At 42.7% G+C, this 19,569-nt stretch overlaps 1 protein-coding gene across 1 annotated transcript; it reads left to right on the top strand.

Annotated features, from left to right (window-relative positions):
- Positions 1-6,719: 6,719 nt before the first annotated feature.
- On the top strand, positions 6,720-17,046 carry LOC142775449 (uncharacterized). Its single transcript, XM_075876847.1, has 5 exons — positions 6,720-6,927; positions 8,495-8,752; positions 11,123-11,383; positions 14,513-14,931; positions 17,032-17,046. Exons 1-5 carry the CDS (start codon positions 6,720-6,722, stop codon positions 17,044-17,046), a joined length of 1,161 nt encoding a protein of 386 aa, XP_075732962.1.
- The last annotated feature ends 2,523 nt before the right edge of the window (positions 17,047-19,569 follow it).

Genomic DNA, 19,569 nt, shown 5'->3' on the forward strand with positions numbered 1-19,569 from the left:
GACAAGGCCACCGTCTCCTTTCGTTTGGCAGCCTCCTTTCTTTTCTTTTTTTCTTTTTGGCTGAACTCTCCCTGCAAAATCAGACTGCATGACAACTCTGCGTGGCTGAAGAGTACTGCCTCGACATGCCCACATTCTTTACTATGAAAATGTGCTTGCTCGAAATTATTTCGATTCTATTAACACATATACAACATATGTTGTGATGTAGTCCAAGCCACCTATAATGAATTATTGAATGTATTGAGCACTTGTGAAATCCTTGGATTTTTGATATACGAAATATTTTATAACATATTCACTTAAATACCTCATTTCCTTCTGATTGAATATCATTAGAATACTACTTGAACGAACATCAGTTCAGAAAACTGAGCAAGCGAGCATGCCGAAAGCAATGAAGAGAACTGAGGTTGACAAGGGTGCAAGAAGGTACGCTTTTTTATTGTGCGTCATGCCCTCAAGCCGAAAGCAATGGAGAGAACTGAGGTTGACAAGAATGCAAGAAGGTACGCTTTTTCATTGTGCGTCATGCCCTCAAGCACTTTTGTTCTCTTTCCTCCTTACAAGACACGGCTTACTTTTAGTGCATGTGATCGTGAGGCAGTGCACAGGTATTTCACGGCATACCATCATGGCCGCAATAGCTATGCAAGAAGCTTTGAAGAACCTTTCTAATAGACCTAACATGATGATCGAGTTTTTTTAGGTCAACTTACGAGTCTAAAACGAGGTACAATACATTTCATCAGAGTTGCCAGAAAGAAAACAAAATTTAGTTACCCGAGAAGGCGCAGCTTTAAGGACGTCGTCAAAGACGTGCTCTGGGAATCGGATACGCCTTCTGAACAGCTTCCGGGCTAGGTCTTCTTTGGACTCTGTAACAATAGTTCAATGAAGTTTCTCAGAGAGGAAGTGATGAGGTCATGTGCAGTTGTTTCAGGCAAAGTAATGTACAATACCAATGTAATGATGACACATAAGTGGCCAAAAGTCTGAATAATTATGACATGCAAAATCACAGTCAGGCACAAAGATGGATAATTTAAAAATAATTGGCAAGGGCCACTATGCAGTACAATTGTGGATTATGGACTTATTAAACAAGTGTAAAGGCAAAATTAACTGTTGCACAGTGCACAAATATTCCAACTTTTAAGCATACACACAAGCACAGTTTCCCTACAAATCATAGAGAAGCTGAAGTGCTCTTAGTCGTTCTCACCAACATGTCTATCGATATGACCATTTACCTACTTGCCAAGCTGTCTAACAATAGAGACAAAGGCAAGAAGTGAGACCGGCAGAATGAAGTGACATGCATTTTTTTTCATGTTGCACGAAATCCATACCTTTCTGTCAGACCCCTGTGCTTTATTTGTGATGGTCATATCCACAATGTAAGGGGCTTAGCACACCAGGAATATGCACACAACAAAGTATTCTTACATGCCACTGAACTTGTTGCCCTATAGCCTGTTTCAATATGGCATCAGAAAAATATTGCTACAAAGGAATTCTTTTTTATATGTTTTCTTTCCTGTATTCATTTCTTACAGAATTTGTAATCAATCCAGTCTATATAAAGAAGAAAGAGAATAACGATATGAGAGAGTAAAGTTGTTTCCAATGTGTGGCTTACGTGCATTCACTTCAACTGCCTTGATTGTCACATGAGAAAATTATTAGGTTTGGAAGGCAGCTTAGCGTCGACATGCACTTCATAAATTTACTTTGCAACTGTGGAGCATGTAATTATGCCTGTGTGGTTGGTGTATACCTTGCACACAACTTAGCACTGATAGCTCACTGCGACATCATGCCCAAAAACGACAACATTTTAGGTCGTAAAGAGAACGATGTTGTTGAAAATGCGTGGTTACGAACGAATTAAAACATACCTATAAGTAGCAAGGCCCGGTTAGAGGTAAGGTGCATTTAAAATCCCACGCGATACGACTGCACAATGGGTTAGACAAAGGTGATATACAGAAATCTATTAGAGGTAAGGTGAATTTCAAAACCCACGCAATACGACTGCACAATGGGTTAGACAAAGGTGGTATACATAAATCTATAATTCACCAAATACATAAAAAATAGCTGACTGACGAGTCCGCGCTTTGTCCTGCGGGCTTACTAGCATAACAATGATCTGCGATTGCCCAACTTCTATTGGGCACAGGTATACGCCACTAGCCTTGAGAGTTTAAATAAAGGGCCTTGAATTTGTTTGTATGTGTGTGTGTGTGCGCGCGCGTGCGTGCGGCACAGCCAAATGTTTCGTGCATGCACAAGATTCCTTGTAGAACATAGCGCGAACGGTGACGAGATTGACCAAACAGGACTAGCACTGCCTATTTGCGTTAGCCCAGTTAGGGCTTTCTCGTCATCGTTGTTTACGCTGTGTTCCACCACGAATCTGTACTAACAAACTCAACTTCGTACGCTTCTATTGCACAAGGCGTTAGCGCAGGAACCAAGAATCCACGAAAACAACTTGCACCATACAAGTAGCTGTTACAGTCGCAAAGGGCCGCTATAACTCAATGCACGAAGAGACGGTAAACAAAAAAATAAACATACAAGCAGTAATGAACAGCCACGCTTTACAGCAAGCTGCACGCTTCTCACCTGCTAATTCCACGACATCGCCAGGAAAGTAATCTTCAAGCTCGCCTTCTTCCTGCTTTTCTCTCCAATAAATCATTTTATTCTTGCCTGAGGCAAGGTCCGTTTCAGACGACGGCCTGAAATCGCGTATCAGTGAGGCCGCCACGACGGCTTTCGCGCCATCTTTATATGCGACGTACGCATACATGATAATAAACAAAAAAACGACTGATCAAACAAAACACGCACCACCAGAGTCTCGGCGGGAAGAGGTGCTTGCAAGCAATGGCGTGCGCCAATAGGCCTAAGAGGCTATGGATGGCTTCGTCTGCTTTGAGCTTTTACGACTTTTGGCTTTTCTGGTGTCGTCTGCTTTTGTAGCTGCACCCTCTTGAAGAGAATGGGGTGCTCGAAGCGTTCGAATCACGAAACATTAATAAATATGAAACAGTGCCGATTTCTTTACTGCTTGAAATAAGTTGTAGCACAAAATAAAGTATTGTATTTCGAAGGTGAATTAATAATGCCACTCTTCTCATTCGCAAACCAGCAGAGCAACATGAAAGGTTTGCATCATTGCATGTCTTTCACAAGGCCGGGCGTGACAAGTTACCGGAAAGACGCAATAATTAACAATATACGAGGGCACGCATAAGTTGCATGTTCATTGTTAACATACTTATTCTTGCGTCGATAGCTGACCTGAAGTTGGGGCGACGAAATGCCGGCTGCAAGGGCAGTGGTCAATGGATGCGACATGCTAGAGCCATGGATCCATGTGCTTAGATTTAGGGTGCACACTCATGAGCCCAATATGTAGTCAAGACTTCTGGAGCCGCCATCTGTGACATCCCTCATAACCATATTGTGGTTTTTGGGCGTGAAACCCCAACATTATTGTACTATAAATACTTACAAGAAAAGGTACACTGAGACAGGGCTGAGTTGAACATTCCTGAATTGCACAGTTTAGCACTATTACTTGCAAAGTGTCATTCGATTTCAGTTGCACCTTTGAGGATGTCTGACCAGACGTACAGTGCGGACATGTCTGTATATGTTGCACCAAGAATCTCCAACGTATCATATTATGTTGGTACGTAGGTAGTAAACTTTACTGATATTCTGAGTAACTCCCGTATTCATAGAGCAAGGACTGTGGGCTGCTCCTACGTTGGGATGGCAAGGCCAAGCCTCACCGCCACGTCGTGGGCCTGCTGGACTGTCTGAATCTTGGTTCGGCCCGCCAATACAAAGTGTCTTGCGAAATCTCTTCACCCGCGTGGAGCTGTAAGGAGGGACACGATAGAAGATCTCCGTGAAACGTCGACTAGATCAAAAGATAGCGATACGAGTGCATTGCGACCGCAGTATAACCGACTGAAGGCGTTATAGGTTTCAGTGGGTCAAAAGAAACACCCCACAAGTGAGCTAATGCTTCGTGACCCGTCGCAGGTCCAGCCCGGCCGCTTCGACTTTGGAGAGCCCGAGCACGACAATTAAGACTGCAATCATTAATTGCGAATTGACGTCGCAGCACGTTTATTCATAAGTGTTGAAACAAAAACAGAAAAAAAAACAAGTAATGTTACAGACGGCATTCGACAAGTGCTACTCATCTACAAGATCAGCTATAGTCAATGGTCAAAGCACATCAGAAGATCATCGGTGTTTTCTACCGTGGTAGAGACTATCGACGAAAACTGGGAGCTGGTACACGCGGGTGAAAAAAAAAACTTTATCATCAATTCTGAATGATAGGATCGAAGTTTGGTTTGTTCGCTTGAATACATTCTGACAGTGTCTCAAAGTGGCGAATTCTATTTTCTGATAGCTGTGCAACGAGAGCAAGCAGGTATGCATGTATTATTTCCTCCCCTACGGCCCGCTCATTTCAGTAATAAAGCTTAGTTGTTCATCAGGACGTCTTGGGCGGCTAGTTGGTTCATTACTTCAAAGCACGTGCCTTCCTCCGTGCTTCGAAGGAAAATTGCGCAACTGAAAAAAAAATAAAACACCACAAAGAAGGAACATTTAAACAGGTCGAGAGCAACAAAACAGTTTGCGCTCGACCTTATTAAGTGTTCCTTCTTTGTGGTGTATTTTTCTTTAGTTGCGCAATGTTTACTTTGAACTTAGTTGTTCAGTTACGTCAATAATTTAGAGCCTTCGGAGGGCTCTCACACAACCACTCAAATGTGCTTTTACAAATACACCGTGATATGGTCGATTTATTGCGCCTTTCTATTTTAATGTCTTAATATATACATCTGTATGCATCCTCATTTTTGCCTGCACGCGCCATAGTCCGCAACGTTTAATATTCACTAATGTAGTTTGCCCACAGATGCGGCACAGCTGGGTACTTGAGTCAAATAATCTATCCATTTAGAGTAGGTCGTGCCTTATACATCCACTTATCTAGAGTCCCACTAGAAGGCAGAGTTCTTGAACTGCACGAATTGCACAACTGCGTTAAAAAATATAGACACGCAGTTGGTCCAACTTTTTAAATGTTAGCTGATGTTCGCGTCACCTAGACACTGCAGTACAAAATGCAAAAAAACAAATAATTGTACAAAATACAAACAACAGATGGCGCAAAAATTGGTAATTACTTGTTAAGGGGCTTTTATTTGTTAAAATTTTGATACGTGTGAATGACGGGAGTTTTGCAACTAAAATGTACACTCTGCAAGGGCTTCACATGTTTTCCCGTGTGTATTTTCCGAGGCAGTTCGAGGCATTTGAGGCAACATAAAATTGACTGTGCGATGGTTCGGTCTCCTGATTTTAGTAGCAAAAGTGTCACAGGGACAGCCACTTAGTCATTTCTCTGCTGTAGCTACTGCTCCCAGAGCTCTCAATGAGCCCGCGCCTTTGCCTTTAAAATGAGCCAACGTTCACCCAGGATTCCTCGGAAGCGTTACCTCGACAGAGACGAGCCATTCGTACTGCCGCAGTCGACTGCGTATTGGAAGAAGCAACGAGAGCGCAGCCGCGCTCGTGAGTATGAGTCCCAGGATGACCGATTTCTCGCAGAAACTCAAATATCCTCTGGTGACCCGTCGTCGTCATGTGACCCTGCATTGACCGCTGACGACGTGTCGTTAAACTCACATTTGAGCTCTACATCTGATTCGTTCGGTCCCGACAACAACGCCGGCTTGAGTCCAGAGGACGTGCGTCCGCCACAGGCCGATGACCTTGTTGATGATGACAGCTTCGGCGCCCTCACTGATGCGGAAGGTGACACAGACTCCGAAGCATCAGAGGGAGCCCAGGATGAGCCTTCATCGATGGATGAGACATTCAGCGACTGTAACGACAGTTTCGAAAGTGATGGTGACGCTGAAATCGGCGACGAGTCTGAAGAAGTGCGCCCCACCTTTCTAGATGAGTCGGAGTTGTTGGCTGAAGACTTTGCCCACTTGGAGTCTCAGACTCTGCCAGGCTCGACGACAACAAAGGCAGCTGCAGTTATAATGATCATGGCCTTTGTCATAACGCATGGCCTCAGCTGGGTGGCCTTGGATGACCTCCTGAGTCTCATTGATGGCCTCTTTGGATTCGGAGGAAACACTCTTCCACGAACGAAGCACTTGTTCTGAAAGATGTGGTCGTCCAGAACGAAGAGCCTAGTCAAGCACTTTTTCTATTGCGATGACTGTGGCAGCCTGCTGAACTCCCAAACTGGCGCAAAAACCATGAGGTGTCCCACTTGTTGTGTAGACAATGACGTCTCTGCATTGAAGGCCAAAGGAAATTTTTTTATTATTCTAAATTTAAAAGAGCAGGTAAAATCGGTAATTGCTCGAACCAAGGATGTTCTCTTTAGAAAACTCACGCAGTTAAATGATGAGAACAACCTAACATCTGGGGCTTTCAATGACATAACAAGTGGGACAATGCTCAGAAATTTGCGCAAGAATGGGCAAGTAGACAAGATGGATCTGACAATCACATTCAACACAGATGGAAGCCCTGTGTTTAAGTCATCAACATCGTCGATATGGCCCATTCAGTTCTTGATAAATGAGCTGCCACCAGATTATCGTATGAAAAACTGCTTAGTTGGTGGTCTTTGGTTTGGACGCCATCCAGACATGTCACTGTTCATGGGCAAGTTCGTGGAAGAAGTGAACAACTTTGGCCACCTAGTCTGGAGGACGGCATCCTCAGCCATCAAGTCTACAGTTCATGCAATCTGCTGCTGTGTCGACGCACCTGCCCGTGCCGCAGTTATGAACATGGTGCAGTTCAATGGCATGTTTGGCTGCCCGTGGTGCTACGCTTGTGGAGAGCATCATGAAGGTAAATTATTCTAGTAATGCACAATACATTCTATTAGATGCATAACTTTTGTGCCATCATAACTGGTGCTAAAGCTACTGTTACAATATAGGGAGCTTGCATGAACGGCAGCGACGCTACGCACTCTGGTTAGGCAGCCATTTTTCGTCAGAGGCGGTTGGAAAGTGCAGCAGCGCAGTCGTGTTTGCGAGCGTTGGCGTAGCTTTCAGGCGTGATCGAGTGCGAGTGTGACGCAAATTTAACTCTAAGAAAAGTCGTGCACGATTCCAGCCTAACCAAAAGACTACACCCCAATGCTGTGCCAGGAAGACCTCGAGCGGTACCAAAAAAAGACGAGAATTTGCTCCGAGTGACCCATTCACGGTTTGTGCGGGCAACTGTGTAAGCAAAGTGCACTTGTGGCCGCGCGTCGACAGCTCTGATATTCATAAATTTCTCGTTCCGAGGGCGAGTTTGATTACCCGGGGGCTATAGTCGAGAAAGGAAATCAAGGGCCACAACTTTGCGACGAGTGGCTGGTTGTGGGAGTCCTAATTAAAGAAATTCGCTGCCGATACCGTGGTCGTCGACACTCAAGTAAGAGGTGTTAAATCACTTGATTTTGCCGCAGATGCTAATGTTTGTTTCCGTGCAGATTCAACTTCCAGTGTGTTAACAAGCCGCCTTCAAAGTCTTGTTCATGGGAGAGTGATGGTGAGGTCCTTGCCGCGCACTGCACATGCATGACCAGGAACAACGAAGCCTGCTCTCATCTTACTGTGCTGTTATTCTACGTACGTTATTCGACGCACATGCACGAGAATAGCGCTCCTCAATTGAACACGTCTTGTTTGAGTGACGACGACCGTGGTGTTGGCGGCGACTTTCTTCACCCACGGCTCCCGTGCCCGACCACTCTACACAAACTTGTGACCCTTGAGGGCTTTTCTGGGCTTAATCTGCTCCAGGGTTTTCAAACTCGGCTTCGGAACGAAAAATTCATGAATGTCGGAGCTGTCGACGCGCCGCCACAAGTACATGTTGCTTACACAGTCGCCCGCACGAAGTGTGAATGGGTTACTCTGAGCAAATTCTCCTCTGTTCTTCGTACTGCTCGAGGTCTTTCTGGCACAGCGTTGCAGTGTAGTCTTGCGGTGATGCTGATATCAAGCACGACACTTCTTGGAGTTAACTTCGCTTCGCGATCACACTCGATCACGCCTGCAAGCTATGCCAACGCTCGCAAACACGACGACGCTGCTGCACTCCCCGGCTACCTCTGACAAAAAAATGGCTGCCTACCCAGAGTCCATAGCGTCGCCGCCGTTCATGCAAGCTCCATTCTGTATCTAGGAGTCTTCTGTCATTGCATACTGAAGTCCATAAGCTTTTTTTTTTCAGTTAAGCTTCATTTGCAAAATTAAAAGTGATCAAGCTTAGCTTATCTAGTACACAGAAAATAAAATTGGCATGATGTGGTTTGTGGCTTAAAATATTGTTATGAGCCTGTGTGTAGATTGCATTATTTATATTACGTGATTAAATGCAGGCTTAGTGCTTGCTTAAACTTTACGACATAATTTTTCAGGAGGCCAGAGGTACATGAATGTTACAGCAGAGGAGCTGCGGACAGCAAAGGGCATGCTTCGAGATATGAAGTTCGCCATCGACGTTGGAGAGCCAGTGAATGGTTTGAAAGGGCCCTCACCACTCTCGTGTCTGAAGGGTTTTGACCTTGTGCTTGGTCAAACAGTCGAATACATGCACTGTGTTCTTCTGGGCGTCACTAGGTGTTTCACTGATACTTGGTGTGACTCAAGTAACAATCAAGAGCCTTATTACATAGGTTAGTATTGTCTTGTAGATTACAAGGTGGTTTGAGTGTAGCCTTGTGCCTTTGACTAAGTACAATGCATAGCTCATTACCAAAAAATTCCCCCAACTAATCTGATGTAATGAGCAAGACAGACACAACACCCGTTCGTCGGGCAAGCTGTTTTATTCTGCCTCTTCTTTCTCCTCCTCGCTCGCCTAGCATGCGCGTCTGTGCCTGATAGCCAGTTTCGGTCTTCGTCATCACACTGAATATTTCCTGGAATTTTTTGAAGAAGCATGTATACCTGTTGCTAAATTAGCTATAAAAATGAACAGAGGATGTATGATAAATATCTTGTTTACTGGTTTGAAGTATGAATACAGATTCTTGAATGTAATTGTTTAAAAAAAATGGCTGGTATAAATATGAACATGCTTTACAAGAAAAATTGCGTGGCTAAATCATTGTAGGTTAACAGTTCACGTGATTGCAGCAGTATTTAGAGAAAAGCTGTTGCTTTAAGTATTTAACAAAAAAGTAAGAGCATTTTCAGTTGATGTCTTATCGGAACGAGATATCGGTTGGTTACTTAATATAGCCTATGCATGGGCACTAGTTACACACTTTGCCGTCTATTAGCAACTACAGTGCATGCTCATTTTCTTTTTAGAGGGACACAAAGAGGAACAGTGATGTTGCTTCAATTGACAAAGTGTATTCTGAGAATGTTAATGGCATATTACACATCGAATCAGTTTTAGGCAAGCTATCTCGTGTGGTTGGTATGATGGCGCGTCACAGATTGATATTACCTTTTAAAATAAAGCTTCTTGTTTACAATGCGCTCTTTTTTTCTTCCTTGTATTATTGTTTTTTGGTATGGGGTACGACGACATATACAAATCTTGAAAGACTTCATGTACTGCAGAAAAAATTTCTACGGGCGCTTTTCAATGTACCCTACAATTCCCATACTTCAGATTTATTCTTGAAGGGAAATGTCATCCGCGTGTTTACCCTATACAATTACAAGTTAAGTATAGCGTTCAAACGAGAGATAAAAGAAAACCTAAAGTTTTTCCACGAGTTATCTCATCTTGCCAAAAACACCCATTCATACGGCACTCGTTACATAGAACAGTGGAAGGTGGTCACTGCGCGGACAAGCTATTCTATGCAGAAGCTATCATACACGCTGCCAACCCTTTTAAATTCATTTCATAAATTACACATTGAATTGAAAATAACTTCTGCACGAACACTGCGCGAGCATTTCATCAATTCATGCTAACATAGTAAATAGTTTAAAATATTGCTTTTTTTCATTCTTCCTTACTGATGTGTTTTTTTTAGACATATCTGTATTCCGAATATGTGTTTCTTGTGATTTTTTTTTTCTTTATGTGAATGTTTGCCATCGCTGCCTGCACTGTAGGGGTGGCTGCGGGCCTCTGTCAAGTTGCTTGTGCCTTCAAGCAACTTTTACCCGCAGTCTCCTCCATCGCTGATGGAAATAAAAATTATTATTATTATTATTATTATTATTATTATTATTATTATTATTATTATTTGTTTGACCACCATGAGTTGATTATTAGCGGAGAAAATCAAGGTTGAAGTATTTTTAAATTGTATTCCAAAATCTCCATGCGTCACATAAGAAATTTCAAAATGTACTTTAGGTATTTTCGTGGCATTGGCTCAATGAAATTTTCTCATACTTCATATGCTATGTCTGTGGCACCCACAGATAAACAATGTACTTCATTTTTATCTCTTGGAAGCTATGTAAGGCCCAGAAGATGCTTACGAAATTTCGTATATTATGGAGTTTAGTGTGGGAATCTCAAGGTTGCATCGCCACCCCCATTTTCTCTTTTCAGGTTTTCTTACTAAGCGTCGTGTCGTAGTACGAGTGACATTTTTGGGATTGTGAAATTGTATTTTACTGATGGGCAAAAAATTGTTTGGCTCTTCAGTGTCCATATAAATTATTTGAAAACTTCATCTTCGTTGACATATAGTCATAAATAAAGCATATATTTGTGAAAAGCAACTTCAAAGGCCAACATAATTGCTACTGTGACATGTTAATGTGTGTCCTTTCTTGAGATTTTTCTCCATTTATTTTCTTGCCACAGACATGTACATATAAATTCTGTTAATTGTTTAATGTGAGGTACACTGGTGCTGTGACATGAAATGGGGTGGGAAGTAAAAAAGAGAAAAATGTGACATCAACTGGACAAACTCTCTTACAGCATGTCTCTGGTGCCTGCAATTATTTGCCACTCATCCTTCTGTAGAGGACAGTGTCCCCCTTTGTCCCTTTGCTTACAAAATTATCTGCCACATATATGAAATTTTATAATAAAGTATATATTGTTACACTGTATGCAGGGCGCCCAATAACTGTGGCTCAAGTGGACAAGAAGCTGCTCTCCATCAGGCCTCCTCAGTGCTTCACCAGACTTCCACGCTCAATCAAAGAGCGCTGCCATTGGAAGGCAAGTGAGTGGCGGCACTGGCTCCTGTTCTACGCTGTGCCAACCTGTACAGGGATCCTGCCCCAGCGCTACCTTAACCACTTTGTGCTCCTCGTTGAAGCTGTGCACATACTTCTTTCAGAAGAGCTAACTGCGCCACAACTGCAACGTGTTGGTGAGTTGCTAAGATTGCTGAACTATAGAGATTGTAGGGTTGTCAGTTTTCATGTAGAGATCTTCAACTCCTCAAACAGCCAACCGTCGCTGGCCACAGTGCACACGATGGGTCGAGCTCTATCGAGTGCACCCTGCAGAGCACACCATCGGGCAACAAAGATGGAGCACATGAAACGTTTGAGGTGTGCTTCGTAACATGTCGCCAAACTACAAACCATTCTTACTTACTCTCCTGCTCATCGACAATGTGCAAAGGCATGTGGAAAAATAGAAAGTATTTGACAAGCAATCACCAATAATCATAAACTTGGGCAATGTAGTTGTGTCTTCAGGGGTAGAGTTACAGCCACTGACGCGTGAATTCTGGCATTATAATTGATAGCGCGAGCCCGACTCTCACTGCAGCGACAAGCTGAAGTGATTTCTTTCACAAAATGCCTTACGATTCTTACACGACATTGCAGCTTACAAGTCTCCTATAGCGAAATTTTTGACATACTAGTCAGCTAGGGCGATATATGGTGTGCAGCTCACATTCACACAAAGCATATTGTAACACAGGCAGATAATGCATGCTGTCTACAAGAGGTTCAGTGATATAGACTAGGAATCTGATTGATATGTGGGGTTCAACATGTTAAAACCACCTTATGATTATGAGAGATGCCATAGTGGAGGGCTTCAAAAATTTCGACCACCCGAAGTTCTTTAACGTGCACCCAAACCTGAGCACCCGGGCCTACACCATTTTCGCCTCCATAGAAAATGCAGCCGCCGCATCCGGCATTCGATCTCACGACCTGAGTGTCAGCAGGCGAGTACATTAGCCACTAGACCACCGCGGCAGGGCGAGACTAGACATCGAGTTAGATCAGTCACCGGTGCTACGTAATGTTAAAAGAAAAGGTACTACATATTGTGAATGCAGGAAGTTGCCATTTCATTCGGTTGAGCCACTGTGATCTGTTGCGATTCGCATGTTTAAAATATTTTAAATAGTAAATGCAAGAACTTAAATAGATCTGTCTGTGAATGATTCTTAGGACTTGCTGTACTGGCTTAACATGTTTATGCGAAATTATCGAAATCGTTTCAGGGCCGAAAATGATGTAAAGTGAAACTTCCATCTTTCTGCATCGTCTCTGTCACTGTCGGTGCTTTCCAAATCTAGAACTCGGAGTGAAAAATCATCGTTGTCAGCAATGCTTTCAGCCCTAAAAAAAAAAACATTCTGAAGAAGCGCCTCCTTTGAGAGGCTCAGACTACACCATGCTGCCATGCTTGCACTAAGAGAAATATGCATGTGCTCACAGAACATTCTATTTTTACAATGATTTTCTTTCATAACTGTGGCCGCATATGTTCATCTGGTGTCAAGAAAACCAAACAAAACAAAACCGGTTGCAGTATACAGCGAAATCTTGCTATACCCAACTTCAGGGGACCGTAGAAATTTGTTCGTTATTTTGAAAGGTCGTTATAGTGAAAGCTCGAAAATTAATCATAAATACTTATTTCTCACCGACCAAAACGACTTACCTTTACAACAGTGGGTCCTTAAACTCGTTTTCGTGAGAAAAAAAACAAATGCACAAGTAAACACCAAAAAATGCACGTTTACTTTAAGGAAGTCTGTTTTTTTTTTTTAACGCGAGCAGCACAAACTTTGCAGCGCGAAGGCCTCCAGCTCATCCACATTTCTGTGGTGCGATTCGGTTCTTTGGTCACAACAGCCTGCTCTTTGCCTTTCAGCTGCCGAAGAATATTCATTGTCACGCTTAGTGAAAACTGCTTCCGCTTCTTCGTCGCAAGCTGAGATGAACTCATTTGTAGTATCATCGCAGCGTAAACACCCACTTGCTTTGCGGACGCGATAAGTAATCACCGAAAAGAGATGAATACAACAAAAAAACAAGGCTTTTGAAAAAACAACTAAAGCGTCATGGCTGTCATTGTCTCTTTCAAAGAAAAAAAGTGCTAAAAAAGAAAATTCCTCTCGATTCGCTTTCTGCTCTCTTGCTGTCTCAGGTTTTCAGTGCCCATGCTTACTGCTCCGCAACTCCCACTTTGCGTCGCTGACCTTGCCCTCCCGTCTTGCCCTCGCCTCTGCGCCCGCCTGTTTGTAAACCTGCAGTGTCTCTGTTTCAACAAAAAGAAAGAAAACAGTCGTCCTTTTGTTTTTTTCCTCGACACCGTCGCACGTCTTCCGAAAAGCAAGGCGTCTGTTCGCTTTCTCGTCTGCTTGCATACCACTCCGGTGGTCGCGACAGATTCCAGAACACAAGTTCGTTGTACTGAGGCATTGTTGATATAATGTGGAACTAAATTAACGCTCGTTATTCTGAAAAGTTTGGTATTCTGAAGTATGTACGTAGTAGTGAAATAATTTTACATTGAAACTATTAGCAGTCGGCGCGGGATATTTTAAAAGTTTGTTAATCTGAAAAATTCATTAATGTGGGGTTCATTCTACGAAGATTTCACTGTATGTTGTTGCCCCACAAACACAAGTGCTTTCAGGACGGCTAGTGCAGTGCCGATCACTGACACATCGGCCTCCTGTTGCAGCCAACTTAATGGTGGCTGTGAAAGTGAATGGGTTAAAGATTGTTCCATTGAAAACTTGCGGAATCTATAATCTTAGAAGAATTTGTGCTGAAGCTGCACGTTACGATTATTTCTAAGTGTTTCAGTGCAACAATTGTTTTCACTTCCCGTTACGACTATACGACAAGGTTTTTTTATAGTTGGTGATGATTGCACCCATAATTTTCTTAGTTTGATGCTGTCACAGTGTATCTAAAAATTTCTGAAAATGATTTTACGTGCATGATTGTTTTACAGCAAAAAATAGCAGTTGTCAATTTAGAGTTAGTAGAAGATTGTATGTATGTAATTATTGCTGAAAGCTGAAAAAACACACCATAGTTTCTGTTTTTCCATGAATAAGTGTAGATACCAATGTAATTGGCATTACAGAAATGCAATACCTAAAGTTAGTTGAGTATTTCAATTTATATTGTTTGGCTGATGAATTGCCCATTGCATCATCACACTAGGCTTTTTGCAGTGTTTGGTTTCATTCAGAACCATGGCTTACATTTAGTATTGCACATTTATTATGCAGGTCGTCTACTGCAAGAGTTCGTCTCTCGGGCAAAGAACCTATACAGTCCACGCCTCATGACATTCAACTTGCACCAGTTGCTACACCTCGCATCTGCTGCCGAGAGCTTTGGACCGCTATGGGCACATTCAGCGTTTGTCTTTGAGAGCGGTAATGGACGGCTTCTAAAGACGATAACAGGAGCCAAAGGGGTACCAAATCAGGTCGTAGAGAGGCTAGTGATGCTGCAGCAGCTTCATCTCGTATTAACATTGACTTCTTTTGAAACTAAGGTGAAAGATTTCACCTCCTCTCTTCTTGGTTATCCAAAAACCTCGGCAGTCACATGCGTTGATGCGGTATCATTGTTTGGAAATGCTGATCCTGTGCCCAAGCTGACAGCTGAAGAAATTGCTTCTTTACGCTCAGTGTATATGCCTGTAAGTGCTTGGTATGAATATTTTCGTCTTTCATTCAAGGGAACCATATTACACAGCAGGCGTTACACAAGGGCAAAGAAAAGTGATTCCAGCATTGTGCGAACTGCTGATAATGAATATTTTTCTATTGAAAGAATTTTTGTTGCGATACATGACTCCTTGCAGAATGGCGAAAAATTATTGTTTTTGTGCAAGCGAATAGTATGTATTGAAAGTACTGTGAAGCTGCCTAGCCACATTCAGGAGTGTTTTTTTTCACTTGTGTCTACTCCATGTGTGTTAAAGGTTTCAGATATTGCCTCACCTTGTTTGCTAATGGCTTTTCCAGCAGATGAAAAAATGTATGTAGGTGATTTGCCAAACTCTATTGAACGTGACTGATGACAAACTGAATATGCCTCGACAATTTCCAGGGCAAGTGTTGCAAGAGTGTTAGACGGACACTAAAGGCAAATAGTACATAAAGCCAGTGTGTACTTTTGCAATGCCTTCCAGAAACCTCTCAAATAATAACAATAATGTCACAGAGTCGGGATGTCGACAAAGAAGCAGACAGTACGATGACGGTTAAACTGTTTATTTGGGCGAACGTGTGCCTGGTAAACGGAAAGTGGGATCACAGTAGCAGACCTGCACTGATAGCGGTAAACGAATCGTCAGCCGTCGATCAACTGACAAGCGGCGAAGCGCGTTAGCATTTATACACTTGCCATCCAATCGTCTAGCGTTATCGCTAGCAGTGACCAGGCTCCAGAATAATCTGTGTAGTTTGACGAGCGGGCGTGATCTTATCAAAATGACCTACTATAGTCTTGAAGCTTCTCGAAGACTGCAAGCATGATTGGCGCTGAGAACTACGTAGTGTATTGGGGCGATAACAAAACTTGAGAAAAGGAAAGTGGCATTGCCCCCCTCTGAAAAAGGCATTGTCCTGATGCTTTAATGGAAGATGAAAGTACAACAATGATGCAAGAAAGTACAAGCAATAAATTACGGTACAGCAATAATACAACAAGTTACACTGTTTCAGTTCGTTAACGCGCATGAAATGGCTTGAGGCGTGCGACATGGATGACTTCAGGTCGGGATCGGCGTCGTTGAGCGTTCGTGACACCGTCGGGGACAATCTCGTAATTGAGTGGGCGGAGACGTCGAATTACCTTGTACGGTCCGAGGTACCGTCGCAGAAGCTTTTCACTGAGCATGTCAGCGCATCGGCGTCCAAACCCAAACACGTTCACCGGGCTGGTATTCCACGAAGCGTCGTAGAAGATTGTAACGGCAGTTGTCGGTTGTCTGCTGGTCGTGGCCTAACGACCCATAGAACGTTGGAGGTCCCTTCGGCTGCCGGAGAACAACTGGCGCAGGCTGCACGGGGGCGGTCGATCATGATAGCTGCAGTTGATGTTGGGATCCGGGGCTGCCGGATCTTGACAAATGTATGTAGGTGATTGATGTATGTACGTAGGGGAATGATGTAGGCTGTTTCAAGAAGGGACCCCTACTCTGGTTGCAGTCCCCTCTTCCTGCAGCTTCTTCACTGTTAAGGGTTGCCGTTTTTGTTTTCTTTGCCGCTTGGGCTAGTTTCCTGGCTTGAAGGGGGTGTTTGAAACACCAAAAAAGCAGCACCTCCACCAGATGTCACAGGGTTGTGACGTCGACAAAGAAGCAGAGAGTACAATGAAGGTTAAACTGTTTAGTTTGGCGAACTTATGCCCAGTGAACGAAAGTCGGATCACAGTAGCAGACCTGCACTGATAGCAGCGAACGGATCGTCAGCCGTCGATCAACGGAGAAGCGGCGAAGCGCATTGGCATTTATACATTTGCCATCGAATGTTCTAGCGTTATCGCTAGAGGTGATGTAGGCTCCAGAATAATCTGTATGTACTGTTTGGTGTATTGTTTTGTGTACTGTTTGGTGTATTGTTTTGTGTACTGTTTGGTGCTCATGTGCATTGGTATTTTTCACCAGGATCTATATGCAAATGCTGCCATAAATATAGAAGGTTCTAATTAAACATGTTTTTTTTATGTGTGGTATGTGTTAAATTGCCTCATTTGACTGAATTCTTGCTTTCCTATTATTTTCATTCTGCAGTGGTACTTGCAATAAATGATTGTGTTTGACATTTGTATATTCATTTGCACAAACTGTGAACATCAATGGCAGTGACATTCAGAAAAATTGAATTGTTCGTGCAAACAAATTTTTATTGAAAGAGCTATTATATCTTGCTTACGCTGCTAGACGTAAATTTAGATGTATCTTCCAGACGGGAGTTAGTGCATGTTGTTTGGTCACTGAATGAGTCTGCTTGTTTAAGCTCAACATGCTTATGTGTGTACGTTTCTTATACCCCTATCACGCAACAAATTTTATGTAATTTACAGCAAACACCATTGGTTTTTTATGTCATTAGATGAAAACATATCCTGTCGAATGAGTTTATGAAATATATTTGCATTCGATTTTGGACCAAATCCATAGTGCCTATGGCAGGGACCAGCAGAGACATGGCTGTTAACTCCTATAACGTAACTTTTATAATTCGTAAATACCTTAGTCTATATTAGATCATCTTATTGGTGGTTTTATTTCGAGAGAGATCAAGGTTTTTAAGAGAAATCTACGACGCCCTGCCGTAGTGGTCTAGTGGCTAAGGCTGCTGAACCGCAGGTTGCGAGATCGAATCCTGGCTGCGGCGGCTGCATTTCTGATGGAGGCAAAAATGATGTAGGCCCGTGTGCTCAAATTTGGGTGCATGTTAAAGAACCGCAGGTAGTCAATTTCCGGAGCCCTCCACTACGGCGGCTCTCATAATGGTTTTGGGACGTTAAACCACACATATCTATCAAAAGAAAGCTACGTACTACAGTTGCTTACGCCTGTCATATTTTTTTGTGTTCTTGTGTCGTGAGTGGTAATAGTTTGACTGCTTAAGTTGTGGTGACTGAGTGGCTACATGAAATTGCTGCCAGTCTCATTTCTGCAGCCAGGGGTTGGTTGTTGGCCATGCAGAGGCAGCACCATGATTACTTTACCAGGGGGGCACCCATGATAAGTGAGTTTTTTCAGGGGTAGGGAGATGGAGAACTTAGCCATTCTCTGTGTTCCCTCTTTGGGGTGGGACAACAGGGTGGGGGGAGGCACACAAAAGTATTGGGAAAGCTCCAGCCCTCCCATTCCCACCCCCAGCTGGAATAAGTTCCTTTTCATCTGGTACGTGTCTCAACTGTGCACCCCTGCTCATGTTTCTTTTCAACCTCGTTTCTTTCGTGAAGCTGTGGCAAGTTGTGTATAGCTGTATTTATATTGTAGGAGCACATTCTATCAATAAAAAATTACTTTCAGGCTACATGCAATTAGTTTTCATAGATTTTCCTTTCTTTTGTCGGTGCTCAAGAGGGCTAAGCTCATGGTCGATATTTTAAAATGACCTTTCTCTTCCAATATTAATGAGAACAGTTTCATTAATATTGACAAGTTCATTCACATTAAATTTAGTTCTCATTAATATTGTATGCTTCTACCAAAAAACGAGCCCTTGAAGTTATGCTTTTTTTGCTTGATTTAAATCAATTGTTTTCATGTGACAGCATGCAAGTAAAATGATGTTATTGTTATTCATTGTGAATGACTCATTTTCCGTGTGACAGAGTTTAGCACCTGGTCATCTGCAGGGGTTGTATTCATTCTGGAAAAGGGCGAACAGCGGTGACTGACAACACAGGCTAGCCTGCGTTATTCTTTTGTACTATATATGTCACTGTGCATTAATTTATAACTATATAGAGCTCGGATTTCCTGACGAAAATGTGAGAACAAATGTAGATATTTCACATTTTTGCAACAATCCACATGCCTTTCATACACTATGACACGTTTTCGTAAGCACCTTACAAAATCTGTATATTTCTGTAAGACCTTACATATTCTGCATTTTCCTTATGAAAGCTTCTGTACACTCCATACACTTTCCTTATCCTTCCATATCTTCCATAAGGAACTCTCCGTATGCTCCATAAGTTTCCTTATCCTTCCATATACTCCATAAGAAGCTTTCCATATATGCCATACATTTTCCTTATCCTTCCGTATACTCCATAAAAAGCTTTCCGTATACGCCATACAATTTCCTTATCCTTCCTTATACTCCATAAGAAGCCTTCCGTATATGCCATACAACTTCCGTATATTTCCATAAAACTCCATATGTTTTCCGTATGTAGCATAAGGAAATGTTACGGAGTCCATATATTTTCCGTAAGATTTCATACGGAACGTTTCAGTAGGGGTGATAATTATAGAAAACAAATTAGATATCTAAAAAGCGAATCACATTATCACAAGTCATTCCAAAGGCATGCACTTTGAGGGATTCTATACTCTTTTAACAATGATTTGAATTCTGCCATATCAGCATTTTGGACTCTAGTATTTTGGTTTAGTTGTTAAACATAAAAACAACGTTAACAACCCAGCTTGACGGCACTCAAGCGCACCCGTTAAATAACCTATGGGACGAGAGAGCGGTTTCGTTTTCACCTTCGCTAGCCCACCTATAAACCATATCTTCTGCTCGCCCCTTCCTTATTCAGTAGACACGCGCATAATGCAGTTGTTAAAGGGCCACTC

This window comes from Rhipicephalus microplus, chromosome X, assembly GCF_043290135.1.
Source record: "Rhipicephalus microplus isolate Deutch F79 chromosome X, USDA_Rmic, whole genome shotgun sequence".
Taxonomy (NCBI): Eukaryota; Metazoa; Arthropoda; class Arachnida; order Ixodida; family Ixodidae; genus Rhipicephalus; species Rhipicephalus microplus.

Bases quoted from the DNA above. Each gene is read 5' to 3' on its own strand.
- LOC142775449 (XM_075876847.1), top strand. From the start codon at position 6,720: ATGTCACTGTTCATGGGCAAGTTCGTGGAAGAAGTGAACAACTTTGGC. The intron at 6,928-8,494 runs GTAAATTATTCT...ATAATTTTTCAG, and splicing joins TTGTGGAGAGCATCATGAAG to GAGGCCAGAGGTACATGAAT. The intron at 8,753-11,122 runs GTTAGTATTGTC...CACTGTATGCAG, and splicing joins TCAAGAGCCTTATTACATAG to GGCGCCCAATAACTGTGGCT.